At 45.4% G+C, this 14,810-nt stretch overlaps 2 protein-coding genes across 3 annotated transcripts in view; one reads left to right on the plus strand and one right to left on the minus strand.

Annotated features, from left to right (window-relative positions):
• LOC102455926 (ovostatin-like) overlaps positions 1-8,131 on the plus strand; it is a 76,475-nt gene extending 68,344 nt beyond the window's left edge. For both annotated transcript variants that reach the window (XM_006136392.5, XM_006136393.5), the window contains exons 34-36: positions 1,235-1,337; positions 1,696-1,759; positions 2,620-8,131. In XM_006136392.5, coding sequence (XP_006136454.3) covers positions 1,235-1,337; positions 1,696-1,736 — 144 coding nt within the window. In that variant the 3' untranslated portion in view covers positions 1,737-1,759; positions 2,620-8,131. The remainder of the gene's footprint in view (positions 1-1,234; positions 1,338-1,695; positions 1,760-2,619) is intronic.
• Positions 8,132-9,603: 1,472 nt separating this feature from the next.
• Positions 9,604-10,500, minus strand: LOC102456592 (histone H2A-like). The gene has a single exon (XM_075935249.2). It carries the CDS (start codon positions 10,173-10,175, stop codon positions 9,717-9,719), a length of 459 nt encoding a protein of 152 aa, XP_075791364.1. The 5' UTR covers positions 10,176-10,500; the 3' UTR covers positions 9,604-9,716.
• Between the last annotated feature and the right edge of the window lie 4,310 nt (positions 10,501-14,810).

A 14,810-nucleotide genomic window follows, 5' to 3' on the forward strand; every position in this document is an offset into this window, starting at 1 on the left:
GTGGCAGCAGGAGGCAGCGTTCTGGCTGACCCTCGGGGTCCAGACGGTACAAGTCGTCTGGCAGGCCCTTTGGATCAGAGGTGGTCGGAGGCCTGGGCCAGACAAGGAGCTCTGAGCAGGCCTCTGGTTCCTCCTGGCCCCTGACTAAACTCTCAGGCTGGGCTCTTATAGTCCTCGTCACGCCCCCTGGATTTCGGTCAGGTGACTAGGAGGGGCTAGATTGTGACCAAGATGGCTGCCAGAGAGGTTCGTCCACCTCTAGGTCAGTGGGTGGCCACTCCACTCCACTACACACTCACCCCACTAAACACCCACAAATTGCGCCTGTCTGAGGATTGGGGATGTCCCCACAAGCAGCTTTACTAATTAGAAAAAAATGCTTTTAAGCTGGCTCCCCCAAGCACCAGCTCCTGCTTCTCTCGGGTAGTCAACTACTCCCTTAGGGTATGTCTACACTAGCTCATTAATTCGAGCTAGGTAGGCAAATCAGGCAACCGGAGGTGCAAATGAAGCCCGGGATTTAAATATCCCGGGCTTTATTTGCATGTTCCCATCCGGCCACCATTTTTAAATCCCCCTTAGTTCGAACGAACTGCCCATGGCTACAGGCGGCAGTCAGAAGTTAATCCGAACTAAGTCCTTAGTTCGGATTAACTGTTACTCCTCATTCCACATTAAAAAATGGCGGCCGGACGGGAAGATGCAAATGAAGCCCAGGATATTTAAATCCTGGGCTTCATTTGCAACTCCAGTTGCCTGATTTGCCTACCTAGCTCGAATTAACGAGCTAGTGTAGACATACCCTTATATTGCTAATGCGAAGGGGGAGATGCCATGGGATACAAACCCTCACTTCCTCATTTTTTCAGGAAGAACGGCTCTTGCACAAGAGGGGGTTTTTGAGCAAAAAGGAGCAATCTACACAGCTCCTTTTTGCACAAAAACCTCTTGCACAAAAATGGCCCTAATTAATTATGTAAATGAAGTGTGGCAATATGCTAATCTGTGCTTCATTTGCATGAGTTTTTGCGGCAGAGAGGTGTGGACATACGAGTGTTTCTAAAATGGTGGCTACAGGCAGGTAAAAAACAAATGCCTGGGCTGGGGCGCATCGTGCACCTAGGAGATGTGTTGAGAACCCACCACAGCTGAGCTGTCCCTGGGATTGACCAACTACCTAAAGTCCATATTCTATGAAAAAAGTTGATGCCAATCTCTATCCTCCTGTTCCCAGGTCTCACAGAAGAATATCAGTTTCGCTTTCTCAGTTGAACAAGACCTTCCTGTGTCCAACATCAAACCAGCGCCGGTGCTGATCTACGATTACTATGAAACAGGTGGGAGGGCTTTGTTTAGACTACACACCAAAGGGGGGCTGTCACTGCATTTACTAAAGTTGATGGACGGTGTTGCTACTGGGGCCTTTGGAAGTCAATAGGGATTTGATGCAAACCTATTGAAGTCGCCGTTTACTTCAATGAGCTTTGGCTCAGGCCATAGGTTCTGACTGTACCTTGCAAGCCTGCTATGGAACAGGGGATGGAGAACTGGGAAGATTTCAGATATCCATTCTGAGCTTCTATGGATCAGAAACACTCCATAGGAGGGCAGCAGAGAAGATGTATAAGGGGCATCCCAGGAAGGGGATGTGTAAAGGGCATCTTACTTCAATGGGAATGTCCCCATCTCTTCCAGATGAGAATGCTGTTGCAGAATACAAGTCACTCTGCTCCTAACAACGTCTGCTAGCAGGGGAAGGGTAAGTGAGAGCTGGAAGCACTGAGCAGCCACTAGGAGGATGTGGTGAAGGTGGTGAGTTGGGAGCAAGAAGTAAGGTGAGGTGAGGTGGGAGGAGTGCTGAGTAGGTACACAGAGCTGGGATAAGCAGGACAATATACATTCCTGTAGGTTATGGCTGTCTAGTCTTCATCAGCCCAATCAAAGAACTGGGAGACAACGTTGATTTCATTTAAGAGCCCAATCCTGCTATATGCTATGTGCTCTCAGTTCTCAAAATCAGTGGGAGTTGGTGGCACTCAGTTGTTCCCAGGAAGAGTTCTGCCTTCTGCAGCCCTGGAGCCCAAGTTCATAAAATCAGATTGATGAAAAATGGCTGAAGCGTATTAAATAAGCACGAGATTCTCCTAAAATGAAGTGCTAGTTTCTGATGAGCTCTTTCTCTGAGATAAGCCTTGCCCTGGTACCCACCTAGCCAGTTCACCGGGAGCTGAGATTCATCCCATTTCTAACCAGTGCATCAATGAAATCCTTTGTGGAGAGAAAGCTGGAGCCAATATGAACCATTCTTGGAGTTGGAGCCTTGGTAGTTCAGTGGGCAACAACTCACCTGAGATGTGAAGCTGAAGTTCCGTTCCTGGAAAGACAGCATTTTTACTTCATGTTGGCTGCTACTTGCAGGGCTGGGGTGTTGGGGCTGCAGATGTGTCCAACAGCTGGGTTCTGTGGTCCAGGCTCTCACTTCTGCACTCAGGCTTGTTTTGCAGCGGAAGTGGGCCCCTAACCTAGACATCAAGGGATTGAATAATCCTCTCCCAGATTCTATGAATTCTGTGTTTTCCTTGTTCTCACTGATGTTTCTTCTTTGCTTTTTTCCTTCAGGACTGTGCTGAACAATGAACAAATGATCATGTTTCCCTTTTTCTTCCATGTTCAGTCCCAGAAAGAGACATTTCGTTCCACTACACCCTTTTAATCACAGGGAATCCGTGACAATATGTGTCATTTTTTGCCTGAACTCAGGCCTGATGCTTCTATTCCTTCCATGAAGCTGCTTTCCAGGCCCATGTCATCCTTAGTTCTCTTCAATAAATCTTCTCATTATTGGAGATGTTTCTCTGGTCTATGCTTTGTTTCCTTTTTCTAACTTGGTACCAGTAAGGATTCCCCCTCTCCCCTGCAGCGGGCTAGGTGTTTCTACTGCAATGAAGAAGAGTGAGGGGGGATTTGATAGCAGCCTTCAACTTCCTGAAGAGGATGGAGAGAGGCTGTTCCATGTTCCAAAGAGGATGGAGAGAGGCTGTTCTCAGTGGTGACAGATGGCAGAACAAGGAGCAATGGTCTCAAGTTGCAGTGGGGAAGGTCTAGGTTGGATATTAGGAAAAACTATTTCCCTAGGAGGGTGGTGAAGCACTGGGATGGGTTACCTAGGGAGGGGGTGAAATCTCCATCCCTAAAGGTTTTTAAGTCTCGGCTTGACAAAGCCCTGGCTGTGATGATATAGTTGGGGTTGGTCCTGGTTTGGTCAGGGAGCTCCACTCAATTACCTCCTGAGGTCTCTTCCAGCCCTGTGAGTCTATGATTCTATGATCAAAGATGCCATTATTATCTATGGGGACGTTTTTCTAGTCACCAGGCTCAACTTTAATGCCTTATTCATGCAGAAACCAGATCTCAGAATGATTGATTTAGGCTGTGTGTGGAGACCAAGGCATCACGTTTGGAATGTTTCTTTTACTGCTACAAGAAATATTTATATTTAAAAAAATTACAGTTCACATGTCCTGTTAGCAGAAGCACACAGGATCTTTTTCAGTGGGAAAAGCAACATGCCATGTTTATTGAGAATATGGTAGAGGAGCAGCTAGCATATGGTCACATACACACTGTTTTGCCAGTTGATGTTTATAATTACCAGTCAGTTGCTTGCCTTTACTAGTTGGCCAAGCTAGTCAGGTACAAGGATAGGGACCAGGTTCCTTTCAGCCTGGGCTGAGATCCCAGTGGAAGTGGCAGGCGAACCCAATGTCTGTGGCAGGTGCAGCTCTTTCTTATAGCAGTTTTCTTGCATTTGCATCCTCATGCTGTCTTGCTGAGTGCTTGTTTTCTCAAGTTGTTCTTCTCATTCCTTATCTATTGTCCCATCATGCTGGTTTCCATCATTGCTGTCTTGTCTTGATTGAGAACTCCCTGCCTTCCTTCTGCAGAGTCATCAGTATGCCCCCTTCTCACGTTTTGATGAGACATCCCTGTGCCCTCTCGTCTGTCCTGGTTCCTTCATAGAATACCTGGTGATGGCAGCTCTTTCTTATCTCCTGACACAGACATTCCTCATCCCTACAATGGAGAGCTTTAATTAACATAGATGCAGTATCAGCATTTGGGCAAGGGTATCACATTACAGTTTTAACAGACACGTATCTTTTTTCACAATATTCATCTGAAGTCTGAGTTCAAGTAATAATCATAAGGGTCTATTCTTGTCCTTAATTAACATCAGGTACAAATCCAAGCGATTTGCCCAATGCTAAACTATTGTAACATTATCCTAACTGAAATGTAGCTAAAATAGAATTGTATACTACACACGTAGTACAGAAACCAATGGGAGAATCAGAGACATGGCATCTAAGCTCTATGTTGGCCTTCAGCAAGAGCCTCTGCTTGGTGTCCACCCAAGAGCAAAAGCATTCTGTTCCAGCAGCATTTTACCGTCCATGGCAACATGTCAGAAAGGGAAATGCAGCAAGGCCTGTCTCCTCTCCTGCTGGGGCCCCATCTCCCTTCAATCCTATGCAATGGTGCTGACCTCTTGCACCTGGATCTCTCCAGTCTTGGAGGGAAATGTCTCCCGCCCCTCTTGTAGGTATTGCCACCTCAGTTACCCCAGCCTGGGGTCTGCAGTAGGGGCTTCTCTGCTGCCACTGCAGCCCTCCTAGCATAGTTGCTGATGCATGGGATTCCATGCCACAATTTTAGAACCAGCTGGAGCCAGTCTGGGAATGACTTAAGACAGTGTTTCCCAAATGGCATTTTGAGGCACCCTGGGGTTCTGCAAAGTGAAAATAAGGATTCTCTGAGAAAATTCTACTCACTACTAAGGATGTTAAAGAATCCCCAATTGACCCCAGGTTCCGGGGAAGTGTCACGCGGAGCCCGGAATCAGCTGGGGAATCCTTAGCTGACCCCAGGCTCCACTGCCCCTTTGAAACATGCAGAGATGGCGATTCAAAGGGGCAGCTGCCATGGAGCCCAGGGGCAGCTGAGGACTCCCCAGCTATACATTTCAAAGGAGGAATACAGAAGTGCCTATCGACTAGTCAATGGGAATTCCATCAACTAGTCAGTTAACCACATTTTAACATTCTTACTCACTACTCAGCACTGAGTGCGCAGACAATCAGTGGTATGATCACGTATTATATAACACCAGAAATCCCCGTACTCACTGTCAGGGAGTGTGGATCACTATGAGTGACTTTAACAATACAACAAGTTAATAGTATCTACATGTAGAATTTCGATTATTGATACCAAAATTCCCCATGGACCATTGGCTAAAAGAAGGAACTTTAAAGAAAAAAGCGAGTACTTCAAACACTCCTGTTACTGAAACCAGCAAGGAAGATACCGAGGTAGTTCAAGCTAATTATGAAGAATTACAGCCAAGTAATAAGAAATGCAGGTATGCTGAGGACTATTTGTCATTTGGATTCACAAGCAATGAAAATAAAGATGCTCTAGATGCCCAGTGTGTACTATGCAACAAAATATTAATAATAGTTCTTTAGTACCTGCTAAATTGTAACGACATTTTGAAACGAATCACTTGGAATACAAAGATAAAGATATTAGTTTTTTTAAGAGGAAGCTTGCATCACTTGTAAAAAGTAAACTCTTCAAGTCAAAAATTGCCAAAACAGATAACAAAAATGCAACAGAGGCATCTTACAAAGTTAACTATCATATATCGTCACAGGAGAAGTGCACACAATTGAGGAATCATAAAACCATGAGCAAAAGATATTGTAATGTGTATGTTGGATGTATGTCTTGTCAAAAAGTTGAGGCTGTGCTGCTATCAAACAATACTGTCGTGTCGTATTCACAATCTGGCTGCTGACATCCAGAAGCAGAGGTGTAGTGAGGGTGTTATGCGCCTGGAGACGAAGGCAAAATTGGTGCCCCCTCATGCCAAATAACGGGGCCCCAAACCTGACGCATAGCTGAGCTCAACCCTGGGAGAAGTGGGGGGAATTTGTACCGCGTCTTACCTGACCCCCTCCAGTTTGGGGCTGGGTCCCACACGCACTAATCCTTAGGCAGAGGTGGAGGGAGTCAGGCTGGGGGCAGAAAGGCGGGGAGGAAGTAGTTCCAGCTGCTGGTGGCAGGCAGAGGAGCAGGTGAGCAGAGGGATGACGGGGGGAGTGTAGGGGGACTACACTGGCACTTCACTAGTGTGGAACCCAGGGGCCACTTCCCCTCCCCCCTTCCCCACGCCCTCCTCACTACACCACTGTAAATAATCCACCTCTTAGGATATTTATTGTTTAATGAATTACTTATTTTACTAACTACAGACATAAAAATTATCTAGTTTTGTGGTTTACATTCTGTTAAATATTTTTTTCTCTTTAATTTGTTCATATCCCATTCTCATTAGGTTCATGTCTTTTACATAAAAATGTCATTCTTAAATATGTAAGTTTTATAAAACATGAGAAGTTAATGTTATGCAACCTAAATATGAATTTCATCACTATAATATTTCATTCAAGCATTTAAAACCACTGTTATAGCCAATGAGTAACACATTGCTTTAATGAATAAAAGTAAAAAAGATTTTGAGCATATCAAATTTATTGTAATAGAGAGGTAGCTGTGTTAGTTGAATCTTGGTAAAACAAAAAGAAAAAAAGTTATGTAGCACTTTAAAGACTAACAGGATACCTAATAAATTTATTATAAGCGATCTGTAATGTTTCCTAACTGCCCATTTACTTACCTAGTTAATCTAATTGTTTTTCACATTATCGCACAGCAAAAAACTACACAAGAGTTATCAATGTAAGAGATTAATTTACCTGTTAAAATAACACACTGAAAAACTTTTAAATAAAACTAACACAAGACACACAACCTTGCTTTCTTGAAGGCCCTTGAAGCAATAACTAACCTAAGGCTGAGGATACTCTGCAAGCGTGGCTTTCTGTCTGCCATGAGGACTTTTTCCTTCAGGTTGCCATGAGATTCTATCCTTAAGTAAAGGAGAGAGGTCTCTCTGAGCCGCTCTTCCAAATTTCACACAAGCCATTCAACTGAAGCCATAGATATCATGATTCAAGGCCAACTTTGCCTTGAGCAGACTGCCTCTCCAGGTGTTCACAATCACAACATCCAAATACGTATAAGACTTTTAGTTGAGAAAGCCACGTTAATCCCAAGTCTCTGCTATGACTGGGAGATGGAAAATTGGCAACAAAACGTGCTCTTTCTGCCGTCTCCAAAGCCAAATGTTAGACTCTGCTATGCCATCAAATTCATGGCTTGCAGCTCAGTTGCCATGAGCCTCAGCATAGATAACAACTTTAAGTGTTTGAGCGGTCGTGTGAGATCGCCGACAACTCATGCCATCCCAAAGACAGCATGGAAACGCTGTGCACTGTATACTCATGCACTCACACGTGATTACCTGGCAATACAAAAAGGCAAGACAAGACAAGACAAAACAAAATACGGCAAGATTAAATACGGCAAAGTCAGGGTGTGCATTATAGATAGGAGCTCAGTTTATGCCGGAATTCTCATGTTTAAAAGGTAGATGCGCATTATGCATAGGTGTGCATTATAGTCAGGATTTTACGGTATACACAAACATCATAAAGTATTTTCCAACCATAAATGGCAACAATAACTGGATTTGAAATCTATTAAGTATAACAAGAAAATCCAGTCAGTTTTTTGTCGCAAGATTATGAAAACCTAATTGAAATTGCTTCAGATGGCCAAGTAATACAAAAATTTAAAGAAGTTTCTCTGATTACATTTTGGGGTGGTTTATGCCAAGAATATTCAGCTTTATCAAGATGTGCAATTCGTCAGTTGTTACTCTTCACCAGCACATACTTGTCCGAAACTGAGTTCTCGAATTACGCAGCAACAAAAATGAAAACAGAAATCGACTGAATGCCGTGCCAGATAAGTGAATCCAACTTTCCAGTATTAATCCAAATATAAAAAGAATTTGCCAAGAAAAGAAGAAAACCCACTCTTCGTATTGAAAACTTCCAATATAATGCATATTAATTATTGAGCTTTATTTTTTGTACACATTAAATGTGATTTTAATTTTGTTTTTAAATATGTGCAATTAAACTAAATGTTGATCTTGTGACCTTGTTTAGCATTTGTTTATTATTATCCTTACTTATTTGTGGTCTACTTTTTCAGCTCCGTATATCAGACTGTTATTAAGGGTTCTGCGAAATTCTTGCAAGTTTAAAAGGGTTCCGTGGCCAAATAAAATGGGGAAACACTGATTTAAGGTTCCAGCTCTCGTGTATTCAACCCTGCCTAGGGGGATCCCTCTGATTCTTTCCACACTTGCTCATCTCCTGGGAAATAGCAGCCAATCAGGGTTGCTGCACGTGTCAGGCAGAGCTTTCCCCCTGCCCATCAAGAACCAAAGGTGTTTTCAGGTGGAGATTAGGGAGGGAGTGGTTGACACCATTCTCACTGAAGGGGAAAAGTCAGCATGGAGCAGAAAGAGCAGTTTGTAGGTTACTCTGCGGCCTGCTGTTAAGAATGGGTCAGACTTCTCCCTGCTCCTCCTCCCAGCAGCACCTGCCTGGCAGAGGTCAGATGAGGTGAAGCCCCCTTAAGGTTGCAGGAGGAACCTAGGTGAAACGAGTTAATGGGATGATGTGGGTCTGGGGCTGTATCACTGATTGCCGGGAGGAGACCAGTCAGAGTAGGGTGGGAAGTGTAGCACTGATTTCTGGGATGGGGCAGGCCATTGTGGGGGAAGCCCTCTGCCCCAGCGAGGGGGAGGATCCAGTTCCCCCTAAGGCAGAAGCAGGGACTAGCTAACAAAGCCAGAGAGAAGACAGAAAAGAAAAGGAGAGGGAGCAACCAAAGGTGGGAATCCCCAGAGAGGAGGTCTGAGTTTAGACTGGGAAAGCCCAGGAGGATCCCCCTTCAGCATTCTCCAGGCAACAAGTACCAGGCCTATGCGGCTCCACTGCCAGATAAGAAGGAACAGCTAGGACCACCACCTGGCTGTGACTGGGTGTTTGGACACCTGGGTGGGACTAGAGCTATAGGGCTGGCCACCCCCAATGCACTGTGACTTTTGTGGATGAGAATCCTGCAAGCAGAGCCCAGCGGCCCTCCCAGGGGGTGGCAGACATCTGCTCGAAACCACCTCCCAGGTATCAGGATAATGGTGGTAGCTTGGGGGGGGGGGGGGTGGCAGAGCACTGGAGGGGAAGCCCTATATGAGTTTCTGACACTCCAGCCACAAATAGGGGAGCTGTGTAAATGTAAGAAAAAAGGCCTTTTTCTATAGCCATAGGCCTGTAGCCATAGAGCCTTCATCTGCAGCCAGACTGAAAGCAGCAGCTGTTAGCTCAGAAGCAGGAAGTCACATATTCTCCTCACATTCCATCTAACTGTCCACACCAATGCACTTTGACGGGAACCATTTCCCAGGCACACACTAGGTAATGTCTTACGCGTACATGTATTGTAAGGAAATGACTACGCGCTGTACTTTTTGCCTTTGTTACCACCGTCTCTGTGTCGCTTCCTAATTAACTGAATGTTCCCTTACAATGTTAGCAATAAAGACATTCAGAAAACAAGATCTGGCATTTTAACTGCTTTTATTAGACTATACTGGGGCATTTGAAAAGAGCCTTGCAATAAGTTATTGCCAGTTCTCCCAAGTCTGGGGTGGCACTCTCTCCTTTGTTCTCTTCTCACTTAACCGAGACAGAGGCAGGGGCAATCCGTCTCTTGATGGATCTCCTGCCATTTCTCTTCTTGGAAGGTAAAGGCACAGCCTGATTTAAGGGCAGGACCCCGCCCTGAGAGATGATGACACCTCCCAGCAGTTTCTTGAACTCTGAGTCGCTGTGGATGGCCAGCTGCAAGTGCCGCGGGGAAATCCGACGCTTCTTGCTGCGTGCAGCGACTTCCCCAGCAATATCCATAATCTCATGAGTCAGGTACTGAAGCACTGCAGCCATGTAGACCGGTGCTCCAGCTCCAATACGGTCTGCAAATTGTCCTTTGCGCAGCAGTCTGTCTATGCGACTGACAGAGAACAGCAGCCCAGCCCGGGAAGAACGGGTGATTTTGGCCTTGGCCTCCTTTGTGTTTGAAGTCTCACCAGAGTGCTCAGACTCAGACTCAGACTCAGTCTCAGTCTCAGACATGTTGCAGAATTCTACTGTTTGTTCCAGCAACACTTGGCTTGACTTTTTTGGTTTTGTTTGCTCTGTTTGGTTTACCAGATTCTTTACTTGAGTTGGCCTTAGTGTGTTTCCTTGCTTGGCTCTGCTTCTCTGTGTCTTTCTTTGCTTGACTTGTCTGTCTCTCTCTTTCCACGCTCTGTTCACTTGGTTTTCTCTCTCTCTTATTTTGCCTTCTTTTAATTTCTTCCTGATCTGCCCAATTATGACTGGCCTGACAAAAGTGTGGCTTGGCTAAGTCACCTCTTGAAATCACCACAGTTGTGTCCCAACCCTGTCTGAGCCTGCAACCTTTTATAACCTGGGCACATTGTGCAACCTTGCTTTCTGATTGGTTGTCTGAGAACCAATAGGAAGCTGCCTCATTTGTTAGCCAAGCTAGAGGGACTACTAGATCATCCTTTTGTGACATCATTCCCATTGACTCTCACTTTGCATTGGATTTTAGCTAGTGAGCTTTGCTATTAGCAAAACAAAAGTTAATATAGAAATGTAAAACTGTTTCACATTTCTGTATTAACTTTTGTTTAGTCTTTGAAGTTATGAAGCACTCCCCAGACAAATAGTAACCTACCCATTTCCATTAGCAAGTAACACACTTTTCTAGGCAGACACACCAAAGGCAGAAACTCCTAGGCTACATCTACACTGGCCCCTTTTCCGGAAGGGGCATGTACATTTCACGAGTCGTCGTAGGGAAATCCGCGGGGGATTTAAATATCCCCCGCGGCATTTAAATAAAAATGTCCGCCGCTTTTTTCCGGCTTTTAAAAAAGCCGGAAAAGAGCGTCTAGACTGGCCCCGATCCTCCGGAAAAAGTGCCCTTTTCCGGAGGCTCTTATTCTTTCTTCAAAGTAAGAATAAGAGCCTCCGGAAAAGGGCACTTTTTCCGGAGGATCGGGGCCAGTCTAGACGCTCTTTTCCGGCTTTTTTAAAAGCCGGAAAAAAGCGGCGGACATTTTTATTTAAATGCCGCGGGGGATATTTAAATCCCCCGCGGATTTCCCTACGACGACTCGTGAAATGTACATGCCCCTTCCGGAAAAGGGGCCAGTGTAGACGTAGCCCTAAAGCATAGCAGCCTAGTCTAATTTTTAACTCTCACAACCTCCCTCCAAACAGCTACATATTCAGATCCTTTCTACTATCCTAAAAATAATGTTTCCTCTCTCATCCGCAAGAGGAGCTTGCTTTCTTTTTTAAATCAAACATATCCAAGCCTCTCAAAATCATGAAGTCCTAAAATTCTTACAATGCCTTTTGCAGGTAAATGGTAGTAGAGATACTGCTTTATAGATAAGTGGTAGTAGAGATACTGGCTTATAATATACATAAGGGCTGTGTCTACACTGGGCCACTTATTCCGGAAAATCAGCCGCTTTTCCGGAATAGGCTGCGAGCTGTCTACACTGGCCCTTGAATTTCCGGAAAAGCAACGATGCTCTACTGTACAAAATCAGCCGCTATTCCGGAAAAACTATTCTGCTCCCGCTCGGGCATAAGTCCTTATTCCGGAACATTGTTCCGGAAAGGGCCAGTGTAGACAGCCCAGTAGTCTTTTCCGGAAAAGCGCATCTACATTGGCCACAAACGCTTTTCCGGAAAAAGGGCTTTTCCGGAAAAGCAGCCTGCCAATGTAGACGCTCCTTTTCTGGAAAAACTGAAAACGGAATAGTATTCCGTTTTAAGCAGTTCCGGAAATTCATGCCAGTGTAGACACAGCCATATTGTTTTGTGTATATATGGTAATGTTCTACTCTTTGTTGAATTGTTATAAATCAACAATTATTTTTCAGCAAATAGTTCTATTTGTTGAAAAAAATGTTTTGTGCCACAAAAATTAGCTTTTGAATTCAGAATCTATTTGATGAACAATTTTGACAGGAAAAAATAAGTAACCCCCCCCCCCCCGCCCCCCGAAAACGTATTTTTTTAAAATGTTTTGTTTAGAAATTTATTGCCCTTTAAAAAGTCACCCACCTCCACAGCCTCAAAAGGTGCTTCATTTTGGGGCATTTTTCACATCCTTTCACTGTGGGTGCAACAAACCTCTTCATTTAACCAGATACAATATATATTTTTTTAATTTTCACTTTGTCCACCAAACTGAAACTCATTTATTCACCCAGCTCTAATCAGGAATAACTCCATTGGCCAGAACATACTTCAAACGGCCAGTGATAGCAGTATATAACTTCATATTCATACTGGGAGCCATTCTGCCCCCCTTTTGATACTGAGTCATAAATGACTGCACACAGAGCTCTGTTGCCATCCATGGGGTTAATTATCTGCTCAGATACTGCTCAGGTAGGGCAAGGCAGAAACAAGCCCACAGACCCGTGCTTCACTGATGTTTTGTTCATTCTTTGGGGGAGCTGATGCCATGAAAAAGTGAAATTAGAATTTGTGTTCATCTCCTCAACATGCTTGCATGTAAACAAAATCTGACAGTCCTGACCGAAGTCCTGAAGCTACAGTTATTACTCAGGGAAGGAATTCTCACTCATGCCTCCAATGAGACTACTGTAAAAGCCCTTTTATCCAGCACTTCACTAGTTGACAAGCTCACTGAGTCTGAATTTCTGATCTGCACAGAAAGTCTGGTTTTCAGTGCGGTTGGTGTGGGGCTGGCAGGGAACTGGGCTGTGAGAGGGGCTTTGAGATGTGCTCTGGGAGGGGCTTGGACCAGGGACTGGGGCACAGGACAGACTTGGGTTGCCAGATGTGGGGCAGGGATAGTGTTCCCTGTAAGCTGTGCACTTGTGCGACTGCTCAGAAGATATTCTAGTGCCGCCCAGCTGATTAGCAAAGCAGCTAGGTTTTGCTTTTAATGGTGGTGCACATTCACACGTGCCTTGATGCATATAACATGTATTTTGTATCTGGATGGAAATAATCCACACACAGAGGGAAAAGATTGGAGGGAACATTGTGGGGCACTCAACTCCAGCAACCTCCACCAGCGTTCCCCATCTCAGCTGTTGTGGGTAGAAGTGCAGCTAGGAGGTTCTGCAGGCATACTGCCACCATTCCCCTCCCTGAGTACTGCCACTGGGAACTGCAGGGAGTGGTGCCTGCAGATGGAGACCAGTGTGCTTGTTGGTTGCAGAGCCACCTGACTTTGCCTCCACCAGAAGCAGCTGCTGCTGGTGGGGATCCTGGGCTTGTGTCCTCCCCAGCATCCCAAGTCCCTCCAGTGCCCCAATCCCCTCATGCACCCAAGCCCCTTTGGGAGCCTGTGCTCCACAGCCCTTCTCATGCTCCTCCCCCCTCATACTCCAAACCCCTCCCTCTTAGTTAGGTGGTTCTGAATTCTCAGCACCTCTAGAAATCAAGTCACTTTTAGTTAATAGCTTAAATATGGGGTTAGGTATGAAATTCAAGCAGCCAAAGTTTTGTAAATATTGATCAGTTTCTCTGGCCGCCTGAAGTTGGTGATGTCTCTTGTGTCTCTTGTGGTACCTAAGTGGAGAGTAAAAGTTTTTGCTATTTCAGGACTAGCCTGACATACCTAATACTGCTCGGCAGAGAAGTAATCAGGCTAGGTTTTGGCTAGCACAAACTCTTACACATTGTATATTTCATATTAATTTTTGAGTATTTATATGGCAAGGGATGGGAACAGGCAAGGAAAAATTGCTGTAAGAGTAATTAATTTGTGGTTATTTTTGCACGAGCTAATATAACCACCTTTCCCTCTCAGTTGTCTGTTACATATAATGGATGTATTTTCCATGACCATTCAACTTGTTTTAACTGACAAACTTCCATTATTTTAAAATAATGATTACATACAATTTATACTCAAACATTACTCTCAGTTTTCCCTTTTAAAAAAAGATGAGCAAAATACAACCCCTGGGCTGGACCCAGCCTGCCAAATATACTCCATGGCCCAGCAGAAGAATCAGGCAGACTCCTTGCCTGCCCTGCCCCCTCACAGCACTCAGAGCTGTGGGAGCCATAAACTTTTCTGAGCACCACCATGAGCTAGGGGTGGAGAAAGAGAGTGTGTTTTCAAGGCAGACAGCACGCAAAGTATGCCCCCGGGGGCTTGTGGTAGTCAGAGAATCACATGAGCCCAGCAGCCAGCTGCTTTGAGTGGCATATGGGGGCATGGAAGGCAGGGAGCTGCAGGACCTGCTGGGCTTGCTGGCCAGGAGCCACCTAGGTAGGCACCTGTGGGCTAGAGCCTGCCTCTGGCACCCCAACCCCTACCCCTTCCTTCTCTCCCCTCATGCACCTCTACTCCATGTAACACAAACCCTCTGCATCCTTGCTCCTGAACTCACACCCTCTCTCAGACCTTGTACTCCAATCCCCTGCCCAAGGTCATAACCTCCCTCCATTCTTAGGTCACAGCCCAAGCCCCTAACCTCCTTCCTGTGCCCCCTAGATGGACCTGGCTCAGGCACCAGGCAGGATAAAGGACATCCCAATGGTAGGCAGGTGGGGGTGGCTTCTAGAGTGGCCTAGGGGATTGGGCAATTGCCTAGGAACCACCCCTCCCAGATCCTACACCCCAATCCTCTGCCCCAAGTCACAACCCCCTCTTTCATTCTAACTCCCACCCAGATTCCTCCTACACCACCCAAG

Source organism: Pelodiscus sinensis, chromosome 1 (genome assembly GCF_052426305.1).
Source record: "Pelodiscus sinensis isolate ZL-2025 chromosome 1, ASM5242630v1, whole genome shotgun sequence".
In the NCBI taxonomy this organism is placed as follows: Eukaryota; Metazoa; Chordata; order Testudines; family Trionychidae; genus Pelodiscus; species Pelodiscus sinensis.